The 19850-nt window shown below is 40.9% G+C and overlaps 2 protein-coding genes across 4 annotated transcripts in view; one reads left to right on the top strand and one right to left on the bottom strand.

Moving 5' to 3' along the window:
* C8H3orf52 (chromosome 8 C3orf52 homolog) overlaps nucleotides 1–4352 on the top strand; it is a 34495-nt gene extending 30143 nt beyond the window's left edge. The window contains exons 5-6 of the mRNA XM_027935907.2: nucleotides 3210–3391; nucleotides 4150–4352. Coding sequence (XP_027791708.2) covers nucleotides 3210–3391; nucleotides 4150–4154 — 187 coding nt within the window. The 3' untranslated portion in view covers nucleotides 4155–4352. The remainder of the gene's footprint in view (nucleotides 1–3209; nucleotides 3392–4149) is intronic.
* Nucleotides 4353–7629: 3277 nt separating this feature from the next.
* Nucleotides 7630–19308, bottom strand: Gcsam (germinal center associated signaling and motility). Of its 3 annotated transcripts, none has more exons than XM_027936171.2 (6): nucleotides 19141–19308; nucleotides 16286–16354; nucleotides 13904–13948; nucleotides 12887–12933; nucleotides 11260–11288; nucleotides 7630–10452 (listed from the first exon to the last, which is right to left on the bottom strand). In XM_027936171.2, exons 1-6 carry the CDS (start codon nucleotides 19167–19169, stop codon nucleotides 10132–10134), a joined length of 540 nt encoding a protein of 179 aa, XP_027791972.1. In that variant the 5' UTR covers nucleotides 19170–19308; the 3' UTR covers nucleotides 7630–10131. The 3 variants fall into 3 exon arrangements, with proteins under 3 accessions (XP_027791972.1, XP_027791974.1, XP_027791973.1); XM_027936173.2 differs by lacking the exon at nucleotides 19141–19308 and adding an exon at nucleotides 18726–18914 and having other exon boundaries at nucleotides 7630–10455; nucleotides 16286–16360; XM_027936172.2 differs by lacking the exon at nucleotides 19141–19308 and adding an exon at nucleotides 18726–18914 and having other exon boundaries at nucleotides 7630–10455.
* Between the last annotated feature and the right edge of the window lie 542 nt (nucleotides 19309–19850).

Genomic DNA, 19850 nt, shown 5'->3' with positions numbered 1-19850 from the left:
TTTCTCCTGCACTACTACCAATAATTAATCATACCCCTTTCTACGAAATTAGCCACTATTAATAGTTTGTTGTGATTTCTTATGCATGTGTTTTTATTAATATACTATACATGTGTATACACTTTTTTTATTTTTCAATTTCCCCCGATCTTTAATATGCTTGGAATGTAGTCAAAAGGGTCTAGGTTCGTAGAGGCCATTTTACTAGGACTTTATATCATTAAGACTATTGGAAATAATTTGAAGAAGATTTACATGGCAAAGCTTTGTTGTCTTCTGTTCCTGAGATGTCTCTGGAATGTGACCATCAAAGGATATATTATATATTGAGATCTCCCTCTAAAACCAGACATTTTCCAAACTGTAATATTAGGATACCTGGGAGAGGAAGCATCTAAAGCCAGTGGTAACACCATGGGGTTGGGCTGAAATGGATCTGAAGTATGCAAACCTAGGTGGTATCAGACTGCCTTCTCTCTTTCTTAATTGTCCCCCAAGTCACATGCTGCTTAATGTTGCCATCCTTGACATTGTTCCCTTTAATCATAAACCACTGGTACTAAATGCCAATAGAAAAGGGAGAGATATATAATCAGACCCAGCATGCTTTCCTCCATCCCCTTGACCCCACTTGCAATTCAAAGACTGAAGCAACACTGGGAGAGAAAAGACTCTCACACAGCCTTCAGGAATCTAGCTCTATGTTATGGGTCCAGAGGAGGTGGGACCATATAATCAGAGTAAAGATAGACAGTGGGAAAAACCATCAAAAAATCGAGTAAAACATGACCTGAAATCTAGCCAAGACTTGGTGTTAGAGAATCTGTCATTGAACATTATCTGGGGTATAACTAATTTGAAAAAAAGAAAGAAAAAAGAAATAAAGTTGTTTGGGGGAAAAAAGCTTAAGTATTTTTGTATTTTAGATTTAAAAATTATCTTTGAAAAGCATGTTTGTTTTTTCTAAAATGTTGAAATGAGACACAAAAGCCATTGCTTCTAAAAGGACGCTATTGCACATGGGCAAGAGACAGCCACTTCCCTGGCGTATGCATTCATGTCTCTGGGGTTTCCTGACCTCAGTCAAGGTTGATCCAGCAGGCATCTGGAAAATGCCCTTTGGCTTATCAGCTGCTAGACACACTCCAGAGGTGGGTGGGCTGCTGGGGCAGAATTCACAGGATTCACTGCTTCCTTGAAAATTCTCCCCTCAAAATGCAGCCTACTTTAAGTTCACCTAGTTGCCTGACATGGGGGACGAGGATGGGCTATCCAGGCTGGTTTAGGCAGTCCAAATTTTCATTCAGCTGGTCTTCTGAAATTCCGCCTCTGGGCCTTTTCATTAGCCCTCTCAAGTCCTTGCCCAGGGCATGCAAGGTGGCTTTCTGTCAAGGTGCTGACCACCATTAACCATAATTAAAGGGCAGAGATCAGAGGATAAGTAATGGCACCTGCAAATTAGGGTAGATGGATTAGAGTTTTCAGGTGCATATTTCAGCCTGACTTGAGTGACATTCTTGAAACTGTCTTCTTCAGAGTTCCAATTCTGTCTTATTAATTTCATCTACAGGGTTTGGTGCTCTACTTGGCCTTAGTAGAGTTTACAGACTGAATTGTCAGCCACTTTATGAAATGTTTCAATTATTGGCTGGTTTAACCTCTGGCCACAAGAGGGAGCTCTCTGCCTGTCCTTAGCAAGGACGGTGGCTTATTCATGCTGGTGGGGCTCAAATGTCTTTAAACTTGCACTAGAGTAATAGTCTCAGCTGTGATCACCTACTAATTATTTTATTGCATAATGTAGGTCATCGTGAACCAAACAATGAGAATAACTGTGAAAACCCTAAATGTTGAATCAGAGTCAAAGAGCTGCATAAGCTACTAATTAACTGAGGATAGACCTATGATTAATTTTATTCTGAAAATGGGAAAAATATGTTCTAGGAAGATGAAAGAATTAGGATTTCCTCTTAATTGGAGTTTCCTCAGGAAATCTTGGTCATCCTGCTTTAGGGGTCTCTGGAACTGAAAAAGGAACAGAAAAAAAAATAATCCAACTTTGGGGACAAACACAGGCGGTATGGTTCTCTGCTGGTGCACAAGGCAGACTAGTGGTTCAGGGGTCCTGCACTCAGCCAGTGGTAGGTAGCTATGGGCCTTACCTTAAACACTTTTATAAGTTTAATAAAGAGCATGTTAAACTGAATAACTCTAACCCTCACTTGGGGGGGTAGCATTGAGAATGGGCAGGTGGAAATACGCAAGGAGCGGAGACCAGGCTTCCTGACTTGCCTCAGAGGGTGGAAGGCTGCTATTGGGACAGAGGACATGCCAGCATATTCTTTAACTGTAGGCCGTGTCTCTCCCTTCAATGGCCTCTGCCAGTGAACTCTGAGGGATGAGTACTAGGTGGAGGGAGGAGGCTGTGATCACATTTTCTTTTTCTTTTTTTAAAAAATTTGTTCTCATTAGTTATACATGACAGCAGAATGCATTTTGATTCATTGTACACAAATGGAGCACAGCTTTTCATTTCTCTGGTTGTACACAATGTAGAGTACACCATATGAGTAGTCATACATGTGCTTAGGGTAAATGATGTTCATTTCATTCCACAATCTTTCCTGTCCCCATGCCTACTCCCCTCCTCTCCTTCCCCTTTGCCCAATCAAAGTTCCATTCCACACACACCCCTCCCCTCCCCCCCCCCACCATTATGGTTCAGCATTCACTTATCAGAGAGAACATTCGGCCTTTTGGTTTTGGGGGATTGGCTTACTTTGCTTAGCATGATATTCTCCAACTCCATCGATTTACCTAACCAATTTACCAAATGTGATAATTTTATTCTCTTTTAATGCTGAATAATATTCAATTGTGTATATATACCACAGTTTCTTTATCCATTCATCTATTGAAGAGCATCTAGGTTGCTTCCACAGTTTAGCTATTGTGAATCGAGCTGCTGTAAACATCGATGTAGCTGTGCCACTATAGTATGCTGATTTTAAGTCCTTTGGGTATCACACTTTCTGTGATGGGTCTAGGGAAGATTTTTCTAGTATAGTACATTCTCTCAGGACAGTACACCCTTTGCTATTGTTTAGAGGAAGAAGATGAAGAACTAAACACATATTGTTGATAAGATGGATTTCCCGAATTTCAGTGTGATTCTGCTTGTGTCTTACTGTCTCTGGTTTGGCTTTCAGTGGTGAAAACGCCACAGCAACCTATCACCTGCAGTTTGGGGTTCCGTGGGAAGATGACGACTTTATGAAGTACATGATGAGTGAGGAGCTTATACTGGGAGTTTTGCTACAGGATTTCTATGATCAGAGTGTACCTCATTGTGAGAGTCTGGGGCTTGATCCAGCATCTCTCTTGCTCTATGGTAAGTAGAAAAGAAGTCAGAATCGGGATGATAGGTGAACAGTTTGGGAGCAGGTGGTTTGGTTTGGCCATTGTAGTAGCTTGTAGTGTACAAACCACCCATCCATTCACTCCTCCACGCAGCCGGTATTGCTTCTGTGTGGGAATGTTCCACATTGTGGATGGAGGTCAGTTCCTGCCCTCCATAAGCTGACAGCATAGTTGGAAAAAATTACAGAAAAAATAAACCATGAAGAGAACCATGCTGTTGAACACAGGAGCTATCTGTGTGTTCTGCCAGGGTCTCCATCAGCACCTCCAGCTCAGCCAAGTCCCATCATTTCCCTCTCTGGAACATGATTCAAAACCTTGACCCTTTAGAGATGTTCTTATGGTTAGATTACAAGAAAATAGCCAAATGGTAAGATATTTTCAGTATCCAAAATGTTGCTTCAAAATGTTATTTATCATGATTTATATCAAAACCAAAAAAGCAGACAATAAATGTTATTTATCTTTGGGAAAGTGTCCAGGGTGGTGTGTGTGCACATACACATGAATCTTTTGGTGTATTTGTACTTTTTGGAATATAATGAAGAATTTTAATGGAGAATGACTGGAGAGTGAACATTCTCTGTTCAGAACTGACACACATTTCAATTTTACCTAAAATTTTATTTTCAAACTCAATGAAACCAGAAGGGGGAAAAAAACCATAAATGTTTAAAATAATCTTGTTTTTTAGAAGTAACGACTTGTTCTTCTGTGTTTTCTTTTCAGAGTGAAGTGGTTGAGGCTGGTCTGTGTCAGAAGGTGCTCCTCTGAGTTTTTGGAGAGAAAAGAACTCATTCTCTTTTACAGGAAAGATCCTGTGACAATGACCAGACTGTCCTTCCTCCTGATTCTGCACAGATAGGAAGTCTGACTCCACACCCAGCAAGGCAGCTCCCAAGCGCTGACCCACTTGGGTCAAGTTTTGACAAAGCAGGAAGTCAGATGGGTGGGAGGGTTGGGTGGGGGCAGGTCACTTGGTATGTGGGTGATGCAGTTCTTGAGGCTGTGGCTCTCTTTACCCATGTGTGGATACTTTCTCTTTAGCACAAGGGTGGTGTTGTGCTTTGTTTTAGACAGGTTCCTGTCAGCCTGTGTTGGGGCAGGGAGAAGCGAGCATCCAGGCAAGGGAGAACTCAACCAATTGCTCTTTGAAATCTCCAACTCTTCCCACCATTACAGAATATCTGGGTATCTTAGCAAACCAGCCTTAAGCACATCATCCAGTGTTATTTTTACATACACAGTCACAGAAATACGATAGGGATTACTAATTATTTGACATCTCCTTCTTCCTGTGACTCCTAAACACCTTTTTTTTGAAACATGAGTCCCTGTGGGTTTTGAACATTCGACCATCATTTTGCATTGTCACTCCTTTATATTTTTATAAACTTCCATCAAATAACCGTCAAGATTGCTTAACTTCTGCTGTGGATACCACACATGTGCTTTGTATTACCCATGTTACTGGCCTTCTTGCGGGACTCAGTGTCTTGAGGCATTGATCGTGTGTCTTATCTCCAATGGCTGTGAAACAGGAAGAACTATTGTCCCTTTGGCATAAATTGTTGAGAGCTTATGTCTGTCATTTGAGGGCAGGAGGAATGTTAGGGACTGTATCAGTCTTCAATGGATATAGAATTGCCTGTTGTGAAGGTATAGAATATTTGTTTTGGGAGAAAAATACCTTTGTACACATTTTCCAGGAGAAACAGTTGTGTGGTACTATAAGGAGATATTTTAGCTGCAGTATCTCAGTGTCTTAGCTGCCACAGGTGGAAGTCTGTGAGAGGCAGCTATGTATGGGTGCGTGCCAGAGTGACTTGAGCTTATCATGAGCCAGGATTCTGGATAATGTGAATTTGCTTTTTTATTTAACTAGAAGACACATGTATTACAACTCATTGTTTCATTATAAGGATAGTTCCTTAAATTAGTGAATTTTTCTTCTTCCTCTTTATTTTTTACATGTCAAATGTGAATCTTTTAGTGCATTTGTACTTTTTGGAATATAATGAAGAATTTTAATGGAGAATGACTTTAAAAACATTTACAATAAATTATTTTTGCATCTGCATTTTTGTGCTCAGATTTGTCTCATGGGTGTTGTTTCTCCAGGGTCATGCTTTGGACTGGCATTTTCTTGCAGTAAATGGGGTCAAAAGTGATTTTTCATGTTCCCAAGGGCAGCTTCCTCTTCTTTATGAATAAGATGGAGCTGTTTGGACTGGAGTAGGCAGAATTCTTCTCTGTGTGTTCCATTCAGCACAGGAAGAGGTTTCAATAAGTATCTGCAAAATAATTGGAGGGTTTGAATTTCTGCTCTTTTTCAGAAGTCACCTAGATATGCATAGAAAGGAGACAGCCAGATCAGCAGAATCCCTTCTGTCTCTGCTGCCACCAAAAATTCTAGCCATGTGTCCAATTATTTTTTGCTTTTCAATTTAATTTTTTTCTCTCTATATATTTTTAAAGTGATATGTTTTATCGAGGTTCTCCGTGGAGAAAATAATGAGAAAAGAAGCTGTTCATATAATCAAGGAGTCAGAATCTGAAAGAGGAAATAGCAGGGGAAGATACCCAGGTTCCATATCCAGATTTGAAAAATAAAAAAGACAAAATGTAAGTCATGGGTGCTCAGAGAAATGCGTGGTCAGTGTAATTCAGTTGGAGAAGGTTTTGCATAGGAAGAAGGAAGTTCAAGCTGAACCCTGAAGCACTGGTGGGATTTGAATAATTGCCCTCTTTTGCACATGTCTGTATCTTCTTAGGATGCAGTTCACATTCTCTCCTTTTCCTTTTATATGTGGATTCTTGATATAAACTCCTGCCCTATTCAGAGTATGATCCATGAAAAGAAAAATGGGAACAATATCTCAAAGGCTCTCATTCTCTCCCATTACTGTTTTATTGCTTTTTAATAAGGCAATTCACAATGTTGCTGGTAGTTTTATCCATAGACAGATTTTAATGTTTTCTTTATGATTAGAAATCATTGACTTTTAACATCGAAAGGGAACGCCCTCATCTTACACCTGGGAGACCAAGACCTGGAGAGCCAGGAGGACCAGCCCATCGTCCCATCATTCCTTGTGGGCAAAGCCTAGTCCATTCACACACATGGTGACTGGCCACCAACCCTGGTGGGTGCCCCACAGTCATGTTCAGTGCTGGTTTTGGTTGACATCTGGGATCTATGAGGAGCACAAATGGTCGGAGAAAGATAAATCGAAAGGTGTGGCTACCTGGCTGTAGGAGACTCTATGATGACAACCTCCACACAGTGTTTCCCCAAGCACTTGCTAAAGTGCCCTCTAGAAAGTGGGAGAGATTCATTCAACAATTGGCAGAAGCAGAGCATCATCAGACCAAGTGGATGTTCTGCACTTAAGTGTCTAGGCTTAGAAAAGAACAGTCAGACACATGGAAAAACAGAACCTCCTTTTCTCTGAAGGGCCTCCTGGAGTCATAGAGACTTGTCTCTTCTGTTCTGCCTGTGCCCTTTCATCTCTGAGAAGATGCGAACTACCTGTCATCCTAAAATTGCTTGTCCTAAAAGTGTCAACCTTTGAACTTCTCAACAGATTTCCTGCCCTATCTTTACCCCTTTCCCATTTATGTCTTTTGTCCCAAATAAGTTTTTCAGAGTAAGAGATTATTTATAGAGGCTCATACGAATGTAAATGGAGACCACAGAGCCTGCCTGCTGTTGCTGGATATTGTACCTCTGAATTTTGGCCATGTACTCTTTGAAGCCCAGCGCAGGGGATGAGGGTTTTTCTGGTTATATTTATGACATGGGAGAATAAATGCTCCACCCCGGTGTCTCTATCAAGAACACAGATTGCTTAACTAAGGAGTTCATCCTCAACCCAATGAGATTGTATACAAATGTGTGTGTGTGTATTTTCCACCAATAGAGTATACAGCTTTCATCAGAAATATAGAAATCTCTGGAAAATAGGATCAGCATTACATACAGACGTAGCAGGGTTTTTTCAACATTAACTTTAATTAGAAAAAATTGAGATATTCTAGTTACAATCCCTAGCTCTCCTCACCAAAATAAATTAATGGGGAGAAATATAAAGCTTAAAAAAACATGGTTAAATATTTATAAAAACCTGTATTGTACCCTCCTGGTTCAACCCATAACCAACCCAGGCACAGGAACCAATGAGTCGAAGGACATGAAGTGTACTAAACTCATATTTCCTTAAATTTTATTTTTAAGTTATTTTTTATTATTTCTGATTGACAAATAACATTGCATACATCATTGTGGGTATTTCAAAACACATCAAAGTGGTTCTCTAGCACATAATAATTTCCTTTTACAATCCTTCTAATTTCACTATAAGAACAACTTTTTCATTTTTTTTTGGCTAGGAATTAATGTGGTCCTGATGGGAGACAAATACTGTTTGGGACTGGTAATGCTTTCACAGGATAAGGCTCAAACACATATAGGTTACCATTTTGTACTAAGAATATATCAACCAACCAACATCCATAGTGGTTTCATATCCATGTAAAAAATCCCAGCAAAAACCCATCAGTTTGGTGTTTTTGCCTTGCTGGAAAGTCCCCGTGTGGCCCTGGATAACCAGATGTATCAACGTGCTCTTCTCCATACATCATAAAAGATTTCTGTTTCTCTTTACTCTTTGATATGATTTCTATTTAGGGTTTATGATAGAGGTTCTGCTTACTATATTAAATGTAAATCCTCCCATGTGAGTGAAAAACCTGAGCATCTGGGTAACAGACTCAAGGTCACAGAACAGGAAGAGAAAGAACCAGGATTTGAACCACTGGTTGTCTGTCTTGGGTCCATACTCTTCCCCCAGCCACGTTACACCTTGCACAGTGTTCTCTGCTACCATGAACACGCCCTTTCAAACCTGAGTGAACTCCAGCCAGAGATACAAGTTAGGGTTACCTGGGAAAGAATTTTGCTAAAAGTAGGAGACTAGCAGAAGCTAAGATGTCAGGATGTGGTTGACCCTTAGCTGCAGACCATCAGCTGGCTAAAAGCCCAGCAAGCCTGCATTGATCATCTAGCCTCAAACCACTGGATTTCTCTTCACTGGGCACTTGCCATGTTTTAAATAGCAAAGTTGAGCTTGAGTTAGCTTTGAGAACAAAATAATAATGAAACATATAATGTATCTACTGCTTGTTTCAACAAACCATTTACTATTTTAACTTCTCTAAAATTAGGACAATGGCCATGAGTAAAACAAAGCAGCAAGTGGAGGACACAGGTGTGAATATAGAAATAGCCTAATTTGCTAATTTTCTTGGTCTCACTCATCTCATTTGTGGTTTAATATTTTCATATCATTTTATTGGTACTACTCTTATGAGTTATATCAATAACCAAACATATTCCTGTTAAGTTAATCTCAAATATGATCATTTAGGGCAGAGGTCTGCAATTTTTTTTTTTTCAATCTATAAAGGGACAAAACATTAGTATTTTTGACTTTTCAGGGCCTGTGGTCTATGTCACAACTACTCAAATCTCCTCCGTGGTTGAGCAACTGTAGACAATGCAAAGAAATAAGTGTGGCTGTGTCTCAATAAAACATTAATTATTTACAAAAATAGGTGATGGGCCGGATTCGGTTAGTGGGCCACAGTGTGATGAACCTGATTTAGGGATAGACATAATTCTAGAAATACTAAAAAAAGGAGAAGAGAGACAACAAATAATCGAAGCCAAAGGAGACATGCTCATCAGAGAAGGGGTGGATGTGAGTTTTGTTTCCCATGTAGACTTCTCATTCCTATTTTATACATGACATGCTATTTAATAGAGATATTGACTACACAGAAGAGGCTCTTCTGTACAGTATATTGGAGGAGTACTGAGTTGGAAGCCAGGAAATCATGCTCTTAGCTAAAGTTGTGCCACTAACTTAATATACCAATGGGCAAATTATTCTCTCTGAGTCCAAAAAAAGATGAGGGAATTAAAGGATCTCCAAAGGTCTTTCTGCAGTATCACTTTTTGAGACTGATTGTCTTATTAAGGTTTACGGGGTGGGGGGGAGGGGGACTGAGATGTAGCTCAGTGGTAGCTTGCTTGCCTAGTATGTAGTTTCAATCCCTAGCTCTCCCCACCAAAATAAATTAATGGGGAGAAATATAAAGCTTAAAAAAAAAAAAACATGGTTAAAGATTTATAAAAACCTGTACTGTACCCTCCTGGTTCAACCCATAACCAACCCAGGCAAGGAACCAATGAGTCGAAGGACATTGTATCAAGGACATTCCTCAGAGGAGTATCTCAGGCTGTCATTGGGAGTAGGACTGAGTCACTGCAATGAGTGACTTCCCCCTCGGGTCATTTGATATAATGAGAAAACTTCCTTGTACCTTCAGATAACAATCATGATGATATTTTGTAAGAATCCAAGAACATTTCGTGGTAAACAGAGCTGCAGGGGAACCACAAATCTCTTTCCACCACACAGTACTTCCAGTTCTTTTTAGAACCAAGGATGATCACTCCTTTCTCAAATAGTGGTGTTCAGGATGACTGGTTGACTCTCAGATGTTGAATGTTGAGCAGGATCTTAGAGGCCTTTGTCTTTAGAAAACTTTGCACAGAAGGGCTTCCTACCTGAGGCTTGCTTCAAGCAGAGACGCCCACTTTCCACTTTTACCTGCTGGTGCTAAACTAACACTAGTCCAGCTTCTTCATTGTAAAAGGGAAAACTGTGTCTCAAAAGGGGAGGGAAGTACGTGTGGCTGTTTTAGGGAGGGAGAGGAGATTTTGCTTGGCATGAGAAGCTCATATTCATCTTCTGGGGAAGGGGGGTGCCTAGGAGTGGAGGGCACACGGAGAAGTGAATACTCAGTCTCTGTTCCTCCCAAAGACTCTTTGGGTCTCTCAGCCTTGCAGGAAACATTCTCATAGTACACCTCAGCAGAGGTCCCTGAAGGCCTTCTTCCTTGGTCCTTGTGATGATGGATAAGGACATAGCAGAGCTCCTCCGTGTGGGTCTGATTAGCACGGTCCTGCTGGCCAAAGGAGAGTCATCATCAAGATTTGGCCTCATGCTATTCCCTTCACACTTTAGTCTCCACACAGGCCTGATCCTGGGTAAAGTCTCTCTTCTACTACCATTTCCTTTCCATCTCTTGGCCATTTTTCCTAAAAATGGCCTCCATTCCAACCTCTAGACAAGATAGCCCGAGCATTCATATTGCCCAGTGTACACAGACTACCCACGTGTATTCTCTGTACCCCATGTTCCAGAATGACCCTTGAACACCTTGTATAATTCCCTAAGTCTTGGGCCCTGGGCAGCCCCTTCTCATAAAAGGCAATGATCTGATGATATCTTAATGTAATTGGGTTCTGATATAATCACTTATAGAGATCACTGCATCTTAAAAAAAGAGAAAGAATTCAAGGAAAGGCCTTACTTATGGTGGGGTTGCAGAAGATAAAAGCAAAGGGAGCCAAGTACAGGGAGAGAGCATGCATTTTGGAGTGATCTTTGGTTCCTGGCTCTGCCATCTTTCTGCTGTCTAACCTTGGGAAGTATCACTTAATCTATTTCCTCATATGTTAAATGATGGAGAAACAATGGTACCATCTTATGAGGTTGTTGTGACAGCTACCTGAGATGATGCCTCTAAAGCACTCAGTACATTGCTTGTCATAAATCAAATGCTCAGTAAATATTAGTTCCTTAAACTAAATTGTGCAACAGAGGGGCTGCTACTTCTGCCACCAGGCCCTGCATATGGCCCTGGGTTCACACTCCTGGCATCTAAAAAGTTCTTCTTCCATGTTAGGGTCAGAAGGGGTCTTATTACCTGGATAGGAGTAGGTGTCATTCCTTCATCTAGAGAAAGAAAATAAAACTCAATGAATTTCACATCTCAAGGTGATTTAAGAGGAGTGGGAACTGGAATATCAGCAACCAGAGAACCAAGGGGCAGCTGAGGTGCCCTTATTGGGCTCTTATGATCTGCCGAAGATCCCCGGGGAGTCACAGAGCTATCTGAACAAGAAACAGCCCAAGCTTGCTCAAGCTGAGAGATCAAGTGGAAGGAGACACATTTGGTGAAACGGGAAATCACACTCCCCTTGCTTTCCTCCCTCTGTTCTCCTTACTTAACAAAATCCTTCGTATACCTATTCTGTTAGAAGGAACATGGGGGACAAGCATCAGAAACAGTCCTGTCCCCTAGAGACTCACAGGCTAGCCTAGGAGCACACAGACTGGAGAGACCCAGAATGCAATGAGGAGGGGATTGTTTGTCCTGCGGGCAGCAGGAGATGGTGCTCCTTGGGGGCGGTGGTCAAGAAAAGTCTTACAGCAGGGAAACTCTTAAGGGGAGCATTCCCATTCCTGAAGCTGCAGGGAATGAGGACACAAGTAAGACAGTTTTTCAAAAGCCAGTTGTTTGTCACCAACTGGCTCTGACCACTCAGCAAAAAGGCAAATGAACACATCTGCCACACTCCCCAACCCCCACTCCCCAAAATGGCAAAAAGGGCCAGCTTGTAAATAAACAGGTGCCCTCCACGCATCCTGCACAGGAGGCAGGTGTGACATGCAGCTTGCCATGCGGTGCACAGATTTACATTCCTCAGGGTCTCACATCCCCATGTGCTTCTACAGCTATCCAGAACCCCTCCTGATGATCATTAAAGAACAGGGTCATGACTGTAAACATCAGGTGTCTTATTTATATCATATTTTACTCTGATGAAGATTAGAATTTCTTGGGACCCACCATTCCTGGGGTAAAATGGCTGGGCTGGGAGGGTAAGCTTATTCACTTAAACACCTTGCAAAGCTGGATTTAAGGATTTGGTGTGTGAATAAACTACATTCCCCTCTGCCCAGGAAAGCAAAGGCATCTTAAATATAATGCTGTTCACTGCCTGTTCCTTCTCAAATTCTTCTCTCTCCTTAACTTCACTGATCTGTCCCTGGAGTCCAGTGCACCAGTCACCTGAGTGGGCTTTTGGCAGCTGCTCTTGTCTTTCCCTGCCAAAACTATTATCCACACAGAAGGAGGATGATTGCTGTTATGCAGATCCCATCATCCCTGTCCCTTTGCCCCTTGTGTAGCTGCTGATTCTCCTGTGCTCTCATGACAAGGATCTAAATCTTTTAACTGCCAATCCCTGTGCTTTTTCGCAGCTCCTTATAAATGTCTTCTGTCTCCACCTTTTACATTTATTGTCTGCAGTTCATTCCTTCAGCCTCCAGACCACAGACTCTAAGGACTTATGGAGATGAATAAGCCTATCTTCTCTTCAGTGAGCTCACAATCCAGTAGGGACAAAAGACGGATGATTGGATACGTTGAGGTAACATATGTATATATTATACTAGAAATATGCCCACAGGGCTTTTAAGGCATAGAGAAGAGACAGTTTGGAAACATGCCTATCAAAATTGAAAATGATGGGAAGGCAATGACTTACTTTTCTTTGGGGAATCTTGCCTTGCTTTAAAAACACATAATTTTTTCCTGCAAAAACAAAACAGAGAAAAGTAAATTGGTTTTTTTGATATTCAGAAGCTCTCCAAAGAAATTACAATAACCTATGCAATTTAATTCTAAATCTTTAAGTTGTTAAATCTATATGACTTTTATGATGACTTTTCAGCTTCTAGGAATCAGAGGATAAGAAAGAGAAAATGAAAGATGAGACCAGATAGACATATATCTCCCTGCTCCCTTTTTCTCTTTGTCCCCTTTCTTCCCTTTTCTAAACCTGATATGGAATTTACGTATAGGGGAACTATGGTTGTTTGGAGGTTTATTTCTAATACAATAATAGTTTATTTTATATCATGTGAGTGGGGGAGCCAGGATAATTGCCATTCCCAGTCCTAATCTATGATCCCCTAAACATTTTCCATTAGAACACACTGTAGAGAAGGTCTCCTGGAAAAATGGAATATAAATGTAGTGGACATCCATTACCATCTCCGGAGACAAGGACGCATTGCTCTGAGGAGGATCACCATATTGCCCTGGTTTGCTCAGTGGTTAATGTCATTACCAATCACTTAGCAGTTATTAACTATGTTTAGCATATTCATCATTTCCAAAGGTGTCCCAGTTTGGATAGTAAATTATATTAGTAAACTGTCTGTAAATTATCTGTGCAAGGAATAGAAAGGTGTGCTTCTACACATGGAGACCCTGGAATTTTCAGCGTGAAAAAAAGTCTTCATATTAGTAGCCAGTTTCGCTCTCGCTTCTGAGGCTTGCCAGTTTGAGGAGAGTGTACCACTCATGAGACAACTGTTCCTCTTTCTCACCCAATTCTGAGGGTTGCTTCCCAGATCGACTCTAAGTGACTGCGGTCTGGGATTGGTGCCAGGATTGCACTGTGGCCACGGACAGCCCAGAGTTCACAGGTAACTAAGAGCAAACACCACACTGAAACCACACTTAGGGAAATCACTCATAAGAGTGATTCTCCACTTACCACGGGAGGCAGAAACACTCTTCTGTGTCGTGGCAATCCCAGCATCTGAAATACCCAAGAGAAACTCACAGTCACAAGACTGGTTTATGCAGCTTTGTTAAGGTGGCTGCCTACCCTTCACCATTTCTGTAGAAAACCCTTTGTTTCCCCAGGCACGCCTTCACCTTAGGTGACTTGGACACATCCCTCTGAAGATGAAGATGACACCATTGGTTCCAAATCAGGGGAAAGAACATTTACTGTATTCCCAGCAAAGGAAAAAGTTTTCTCATACCCCATACTAGTGATTTGCTTTGTTCCTTTGTGATGAGGAACACATAGGATTATCTTCAGGAAATCAAGATACAGGCATGTGGACATCTTTAAAGGTCATTTCATTCCAGTGTGGGTTTGGCATATCTACACATAATTTCAGGGCACTCTGAATTTCTCCTTTTCGTACTACATTTTAATGGTCTGCTCCTCTGTCTATATTCTTTACTAGAATGTGAGCTTCACCAGATTGGTGAGTCATATTTGCTTCATTTATCATGATACACGTCACCAGCATGTGCCACATCTGACATAGACTAAATGTTTTCAGTAGATACTTGATAAGAATATGAATAAGAAATGAGTAGCCAAGAACAAAGTAATACTAGCTGGCACCTAAGATCATCTACCTCCTGACTCCAGTGGCATAGCTAGATAGCCAGACATGTCATTGACAGTAGATAAAATAAAAATCCCCTCTACACACAGATATTGGATTAAAATCTAAATATCATTCTGTGCATCTTTCTGAATTTGAGACATGGTCATCTCCCCCCCACCCATGGTTGGATGTGAAAGCCTTCTATAAATTATTACATTAGTTAAGAATATTTGGAAAACACTGTCCAAAAAAGGTCTCTCTGATGACCTTTCCCAGGGAATTTTGTCAGAGGGGACGGTGGAGGAGTGGCTAGCTGCACTGTAACAGTGGCTGTGGCCACCATGTTGGCTGAGGGTAGTGACAGCCTTCAGGGGCTATGTGTCATCAGAGCCTTTGAGGCTGAAGGGCACGGCCTCCAGCTCTTCCTCTTCTTTGGCCGCCTTTGGTTCCCTTTAAGCCATTTGTTTCCATCTCCTTCTTCTGTAACTAAAAGGCATCATAAGGAAACTACTGAGTCAAACCAATGCTAAGAAAAAAGTTCACAAAAGGGATATGAGAGTGAGATAAAAGGAGATGGTAGATTTCAAACTACGGGATCTATATATCTGAACTCCTTGAACCACAGTTTTTAAATATTAAAATGAGGAGATATATATACTGTTTAGCTAATGGGTTTGTAAGAATCAGATAAAGTTGACTATAGGAAAAAGCTACTTGTAAGTTCTTTCCTCTATTAAGCCTTTTCTGAAACGTATTCTTGCATTTCAATGAGAATGTTTTTGGATTAGGATGAGATCCAATAATTTCCATGTCTCAAATCAAATTACTATAACCTCACCTACAAGTCAGCGATTGTAGGTTCCTGTTTTTCCACAGAGACTTCCCTTGCTCCCAGGTCTACCCGATCTCTCCCTTGTTTTAATGGTCCTGGCCCTTCTTATTTATTTCATCATTTGGATTATATGCTTTAGCATATTTGAACTATATGATTCTCAGCTTGCACTGAAGAATGTGGTCTGTTGGCCAATCACTGGGTTGGCAGCCCCCACACAGCCTTGGCCCAGCAGTTGATTTTTAGTTCCACTCTTTCAAAAGATCCTTCTGAAACTATGAGAAAAATGCAAATAATTCCATAGGAAACAGGACAACAGATTTTACCATACTTTGGGATTCTTAGACATTGGGACGCAAATTCCACATTGTGGTGATTCTTTTCCTGGAGGAAATTCTTTAGAGTTGGGCACTCAGAAGGTTAGGAAGAATAGATGAGGCTCTGTTTAACAGCATCAGGGTAAACTCAAGGACTTCTTCATAAACCTTCCAAGAATTGTCATGGTGTGAGGAATGGGATCACTTCAGAAACAGAAAAAGTTTCAAATGGAAGTTCTAGATGGAACTTGGGCACAAAGGATTTGAGACAGGCAAACAAAGACACAATAGGATATAGGACCCCTTAGTTTATAACAGGGTAGGAGAGAGTCTGACACTGTCTTGTTGACTGTTGCTCACAGTTACTTCAGACTCCTAGCAAAGCAGCACAAGTCCCATCCAAGGTTTCCCCATTGTCTATTATCCTGTCTTCACATTAAGTACACTTATGCTGACGCAGGGTGTGTGTGTGCGTGTGTGTGTGTGTGTGTGTGTGTGTGTGCGATGGGTACTTGAGGGCTAGGACCTGTCAGGCTACCTTTTTCTTGAGCAGAAGCTGGGAGGAGTCTGGTACAGAGTCGGGTACACGGTTCTCTCACCTGGATGTTCTCTGCTTGGTGTTTTGGAGTCTGAGTTTCCAAGGCATCTCTTGAGTGTCCCGCTGCCACCTAAAACTCAATGTATCAGAAATGAGCTCAGCAATTCCTCTCCAGGATTTTCACTCTTTCTGTTTTCCCCACTTTGCTCACTTGTGCTGTTTGTGTAATCCTGGAATCGCTTCAGCTTTCCCCGCCCTTCTTGCAGTTGTTAACACTCCCTCCTAATGACACGCCACAGCTGTCTCTGACCTGATATTCTTTCCATTGCCTCAGAAAAGCCCCTAGACATGCACCTCTGGTCCTAAATCATTTGTTCCCAAATGTCCAGGAACCCTCATCACATTCCCTAAAGTGTCAGTGTACAGAGAGAGGCCTGGGCTCCTCAGCTGTCATTAACTGGTGGGGTTCCAGGGGCTGCACACAAGCAGTGGGTTCCTGTAAATAACCATCTTTCACGGAAAGCAAGGAGGCAGACAGAGAACAGGGCTAAAAGGAGAGGAAAAGAACTAAATAAAGACAATGAATAGGTTCATTGTTTGGGTTGTATATCTGCAAAATCATGTTTTCATTTGCTGGAAGTTGAGAGTATGAAGAAAAAGAAACTAACAAACACTGCTTACTTTGTGCCAGTCATTTTATGCGCCATATTTCACTTAATCCCAGAATATAACTGCCATGAAGTTCATATTATCACACTATTACTTACCAATTGATGAAGAAAGTAAGGCCGAAATAGGCAATTTGTTTAAGGATCCACAACCAGTAACAGGGAGAGTCTGGGTTTCCCTGGGGCAGATTTTTCCTTCAGAAACCCAGAGCTCTTCTCCTGAAAGTATAGGTGCCCTTCTATCCCAGTTTTTGTAACAAATTTAATCAGGAAAGACAAGGTAAGGGGCTGACAGGGTGGGAACTGGGTGATGGGGTAAAGTAAAAACCTTAGTTCCCAGTCAATACAAGACTTTTGAATGTGTCAAGAAAAAAATTTTAAATCAGCATAAGAATGAGGATCCTAGGCCAACTGATCAACCATTTGAAAAAACATAAATCAGCGTGAGAATGAGGATCCTAGGCCAACTGATCAACCATTTGAAAAAACATTATATCTGAAAGCATATGTTGAATATATAGAGCTAAACATAAAACAAAACCACACAAAGCATGTATGTGTGGATTGGTCTTATCTTAGAAGGGGGAAAGAATTAAAGCACAAATGCAAGAAACCTAAATACTTTCTACATTTAATTCAATCATCTTTAAAATATAACAAACATACAACTATAAAAGTTAGCATGGCCCAAGACACACAAACTGAAAAATATACATGTATGTATGTATATATATATATATATATATATATATATATATATATATATACATACATACATACATACACACACACACACATATACATACATACATATATATTTGCAATATTTATGTAAGGACTAATTTCTTTAAAGTACAAATAACTTTTACCATCAATAACACAAAAGAAACCAAAATCCAAAACAAAAATAGGGAAAAGACATTATTGGCTCTTTCACATAAAGAAATCAAATGACTTCTAGAACTTAAAATAAATATAATGCATCTAATGTTATAACCATGATTAGAAGTTTGTCTCAAGAATTTTTTTACAATGTTTACATGTTAATGTAAACCCTCACACTGAAGTCCTGCAAAAATTACCCTTGTGACATCAATCTCTACTTTCTTGTTCACAACATATCTATATTTTGTTTCTATTTTCAAGACAGTTTTTTCTTTGTTTTCAACCATTCATCTAATGCTTATGAAGTGCCTGTTATGATCCAGGAACAGTGCTAGGAACCAGGAATTTAAGAAACAGTGAATAAACAATGAAAAATAATCCATACATTCAAAGATCTCACATTCACATTTAAAAACAGTGATGTATACTCTTTCAGAAGACTGTTAGAGCAGAAGACTGACAAAGGGCTCTGAATATCCAGGGAGGAGGAGTCTCAGACAATACTGATCCTCAAGAAGGAACATGAGACATTCCATACGAATTCCAAGCCTTCTTTTGGTAAGTGGTGTTTTGGGATACGCCCTTTTTCTGTACTCCACTTTCCAGTGGCATGATCTGAGACCTTGGACACCAAAAAATCCCATAAACAATACCATCCTGCAAGCTCCCTCTCCCTAGACCACGTCACTTTACACCCTAAAGATCCCCTTAGTTTGGGTGGTACTAATTTTTACATCATTTGCTTTGATGCGAATGAATGAAGACTGGTTCAAAAAATTTTACTTCTGATTACTGAATCATTTTATGTGTCAGACATTAAGTTAGCATTATGCACATGAGAGGCTTCCATAGTAGGTATCATTTAATTTTTTTCCATTTAAAATGAGGAAACTGAGGTCTAGAAAAGTTAAACCAAACACTCTACCTATGTACATGACCTCTGCTTACCTGTTTTAAATCCAGGAAGTCTGCAGTACATGAGGCTTCATGGTGGCAGGAAACTTGCTAATTGTTTTGAACTTAAAATAGTGACAGAAAGAGTAGGTGTCTTGGAGCTCCTTGTAGAGCATTGTGCTCAAGGGAGCATTCCCTTCCCAGGACCTCAGAAAACTGCTCCTTTCTTAGGTGGTGGCCTAGCACAGAGGCCTCTCTGGATGAAGTTGTTCCGCATTTCACAGCAGTTGCTCACTAGGATTCTGGGCCAAGTTGTATTTAAGGAACTTGGTAGGGTGTCTGACACATAGGAGGAACTGAATTCTTATCAGATTCCTTATTCAATTCCCTTCACCCCCAAGAACAGCCCTCTTTTTCTCATGTTGCCCTCACCCTCTCCCCTGCTCCCTTGTAGGGAGTCTGGACTCACCTGTTTTCCCTCTGTAGATGGTTCCCCATCCTCTCAGTCCTCTCAGCACCTTCTCAGCCAACCGTCCCTTTACCACTTCCTTCTCACCCCTTGCACTCTGACAGGGCAACTCCTGACTTAGAGAATGGGCTGCATGGCTCTGGCCACCTGTGCAGAGCAGAAAAGAGAAGGGTATCTGTCTAGGGGAGGAAGAGGCCGGGGGAGGAGTGTTAGAGGCACACACGCAGAACGTGCTGAAATGTCAAAGCCTTTGTGCACTGGACTATTAGCCAAAACCAGAATCTGCTGGTCAGTGCAAGCCCTGAGAACCTGGGGAACCCCCGGTCTGCAATTACAAGTGGGTTGTGAGGTTTTTTCCATTTCAGATACCTATTAAATCATGTTGTCTTAGAAAAGTCAGGGGGGGAAATTTTGTTTTAAAAGAGAAAAGGTTAAACCAAAGGGTTAAACCACAGGCTAGTAGAAAATATATAAAGGATTCTCAGAACTCACTCATGAGAAAACAAACGTCCAGTAACAAAAATGGCAAACTATTTGAACAGACTGTTCACCAAAGACACTGTATGGATAGCAAATAAATGCCTGAAAAGATGCTCACCATCACAGTCATTAGGATGATGTAGCTCAAACCCAAAAGCAATACCTTTGCACACTCTTTAGAAGGGCTGATGTTGAAAAATGAAAACAGAACCTGACAATACTGAGTGCCG

The sequence above is a fragment of the Marmota flaviventris genome, chromosome 8, assembly GCF_047511675.1.
Source record: "Marmota flaviventris isolate mMarFla1 chromosome 8, mMarFla1.hap1, whole genome shotgun sequence".
Taxonomy (NCBI): domain Eukaryota; kingdom Metazoa; phylum Chordata; class Mammalia; order Rodentia; family Sciuridae; genus Marmota; species Marmota flaviventris.
This window is presented reverse-complemented; position numbering and strand designations above follow the sequence as displayed.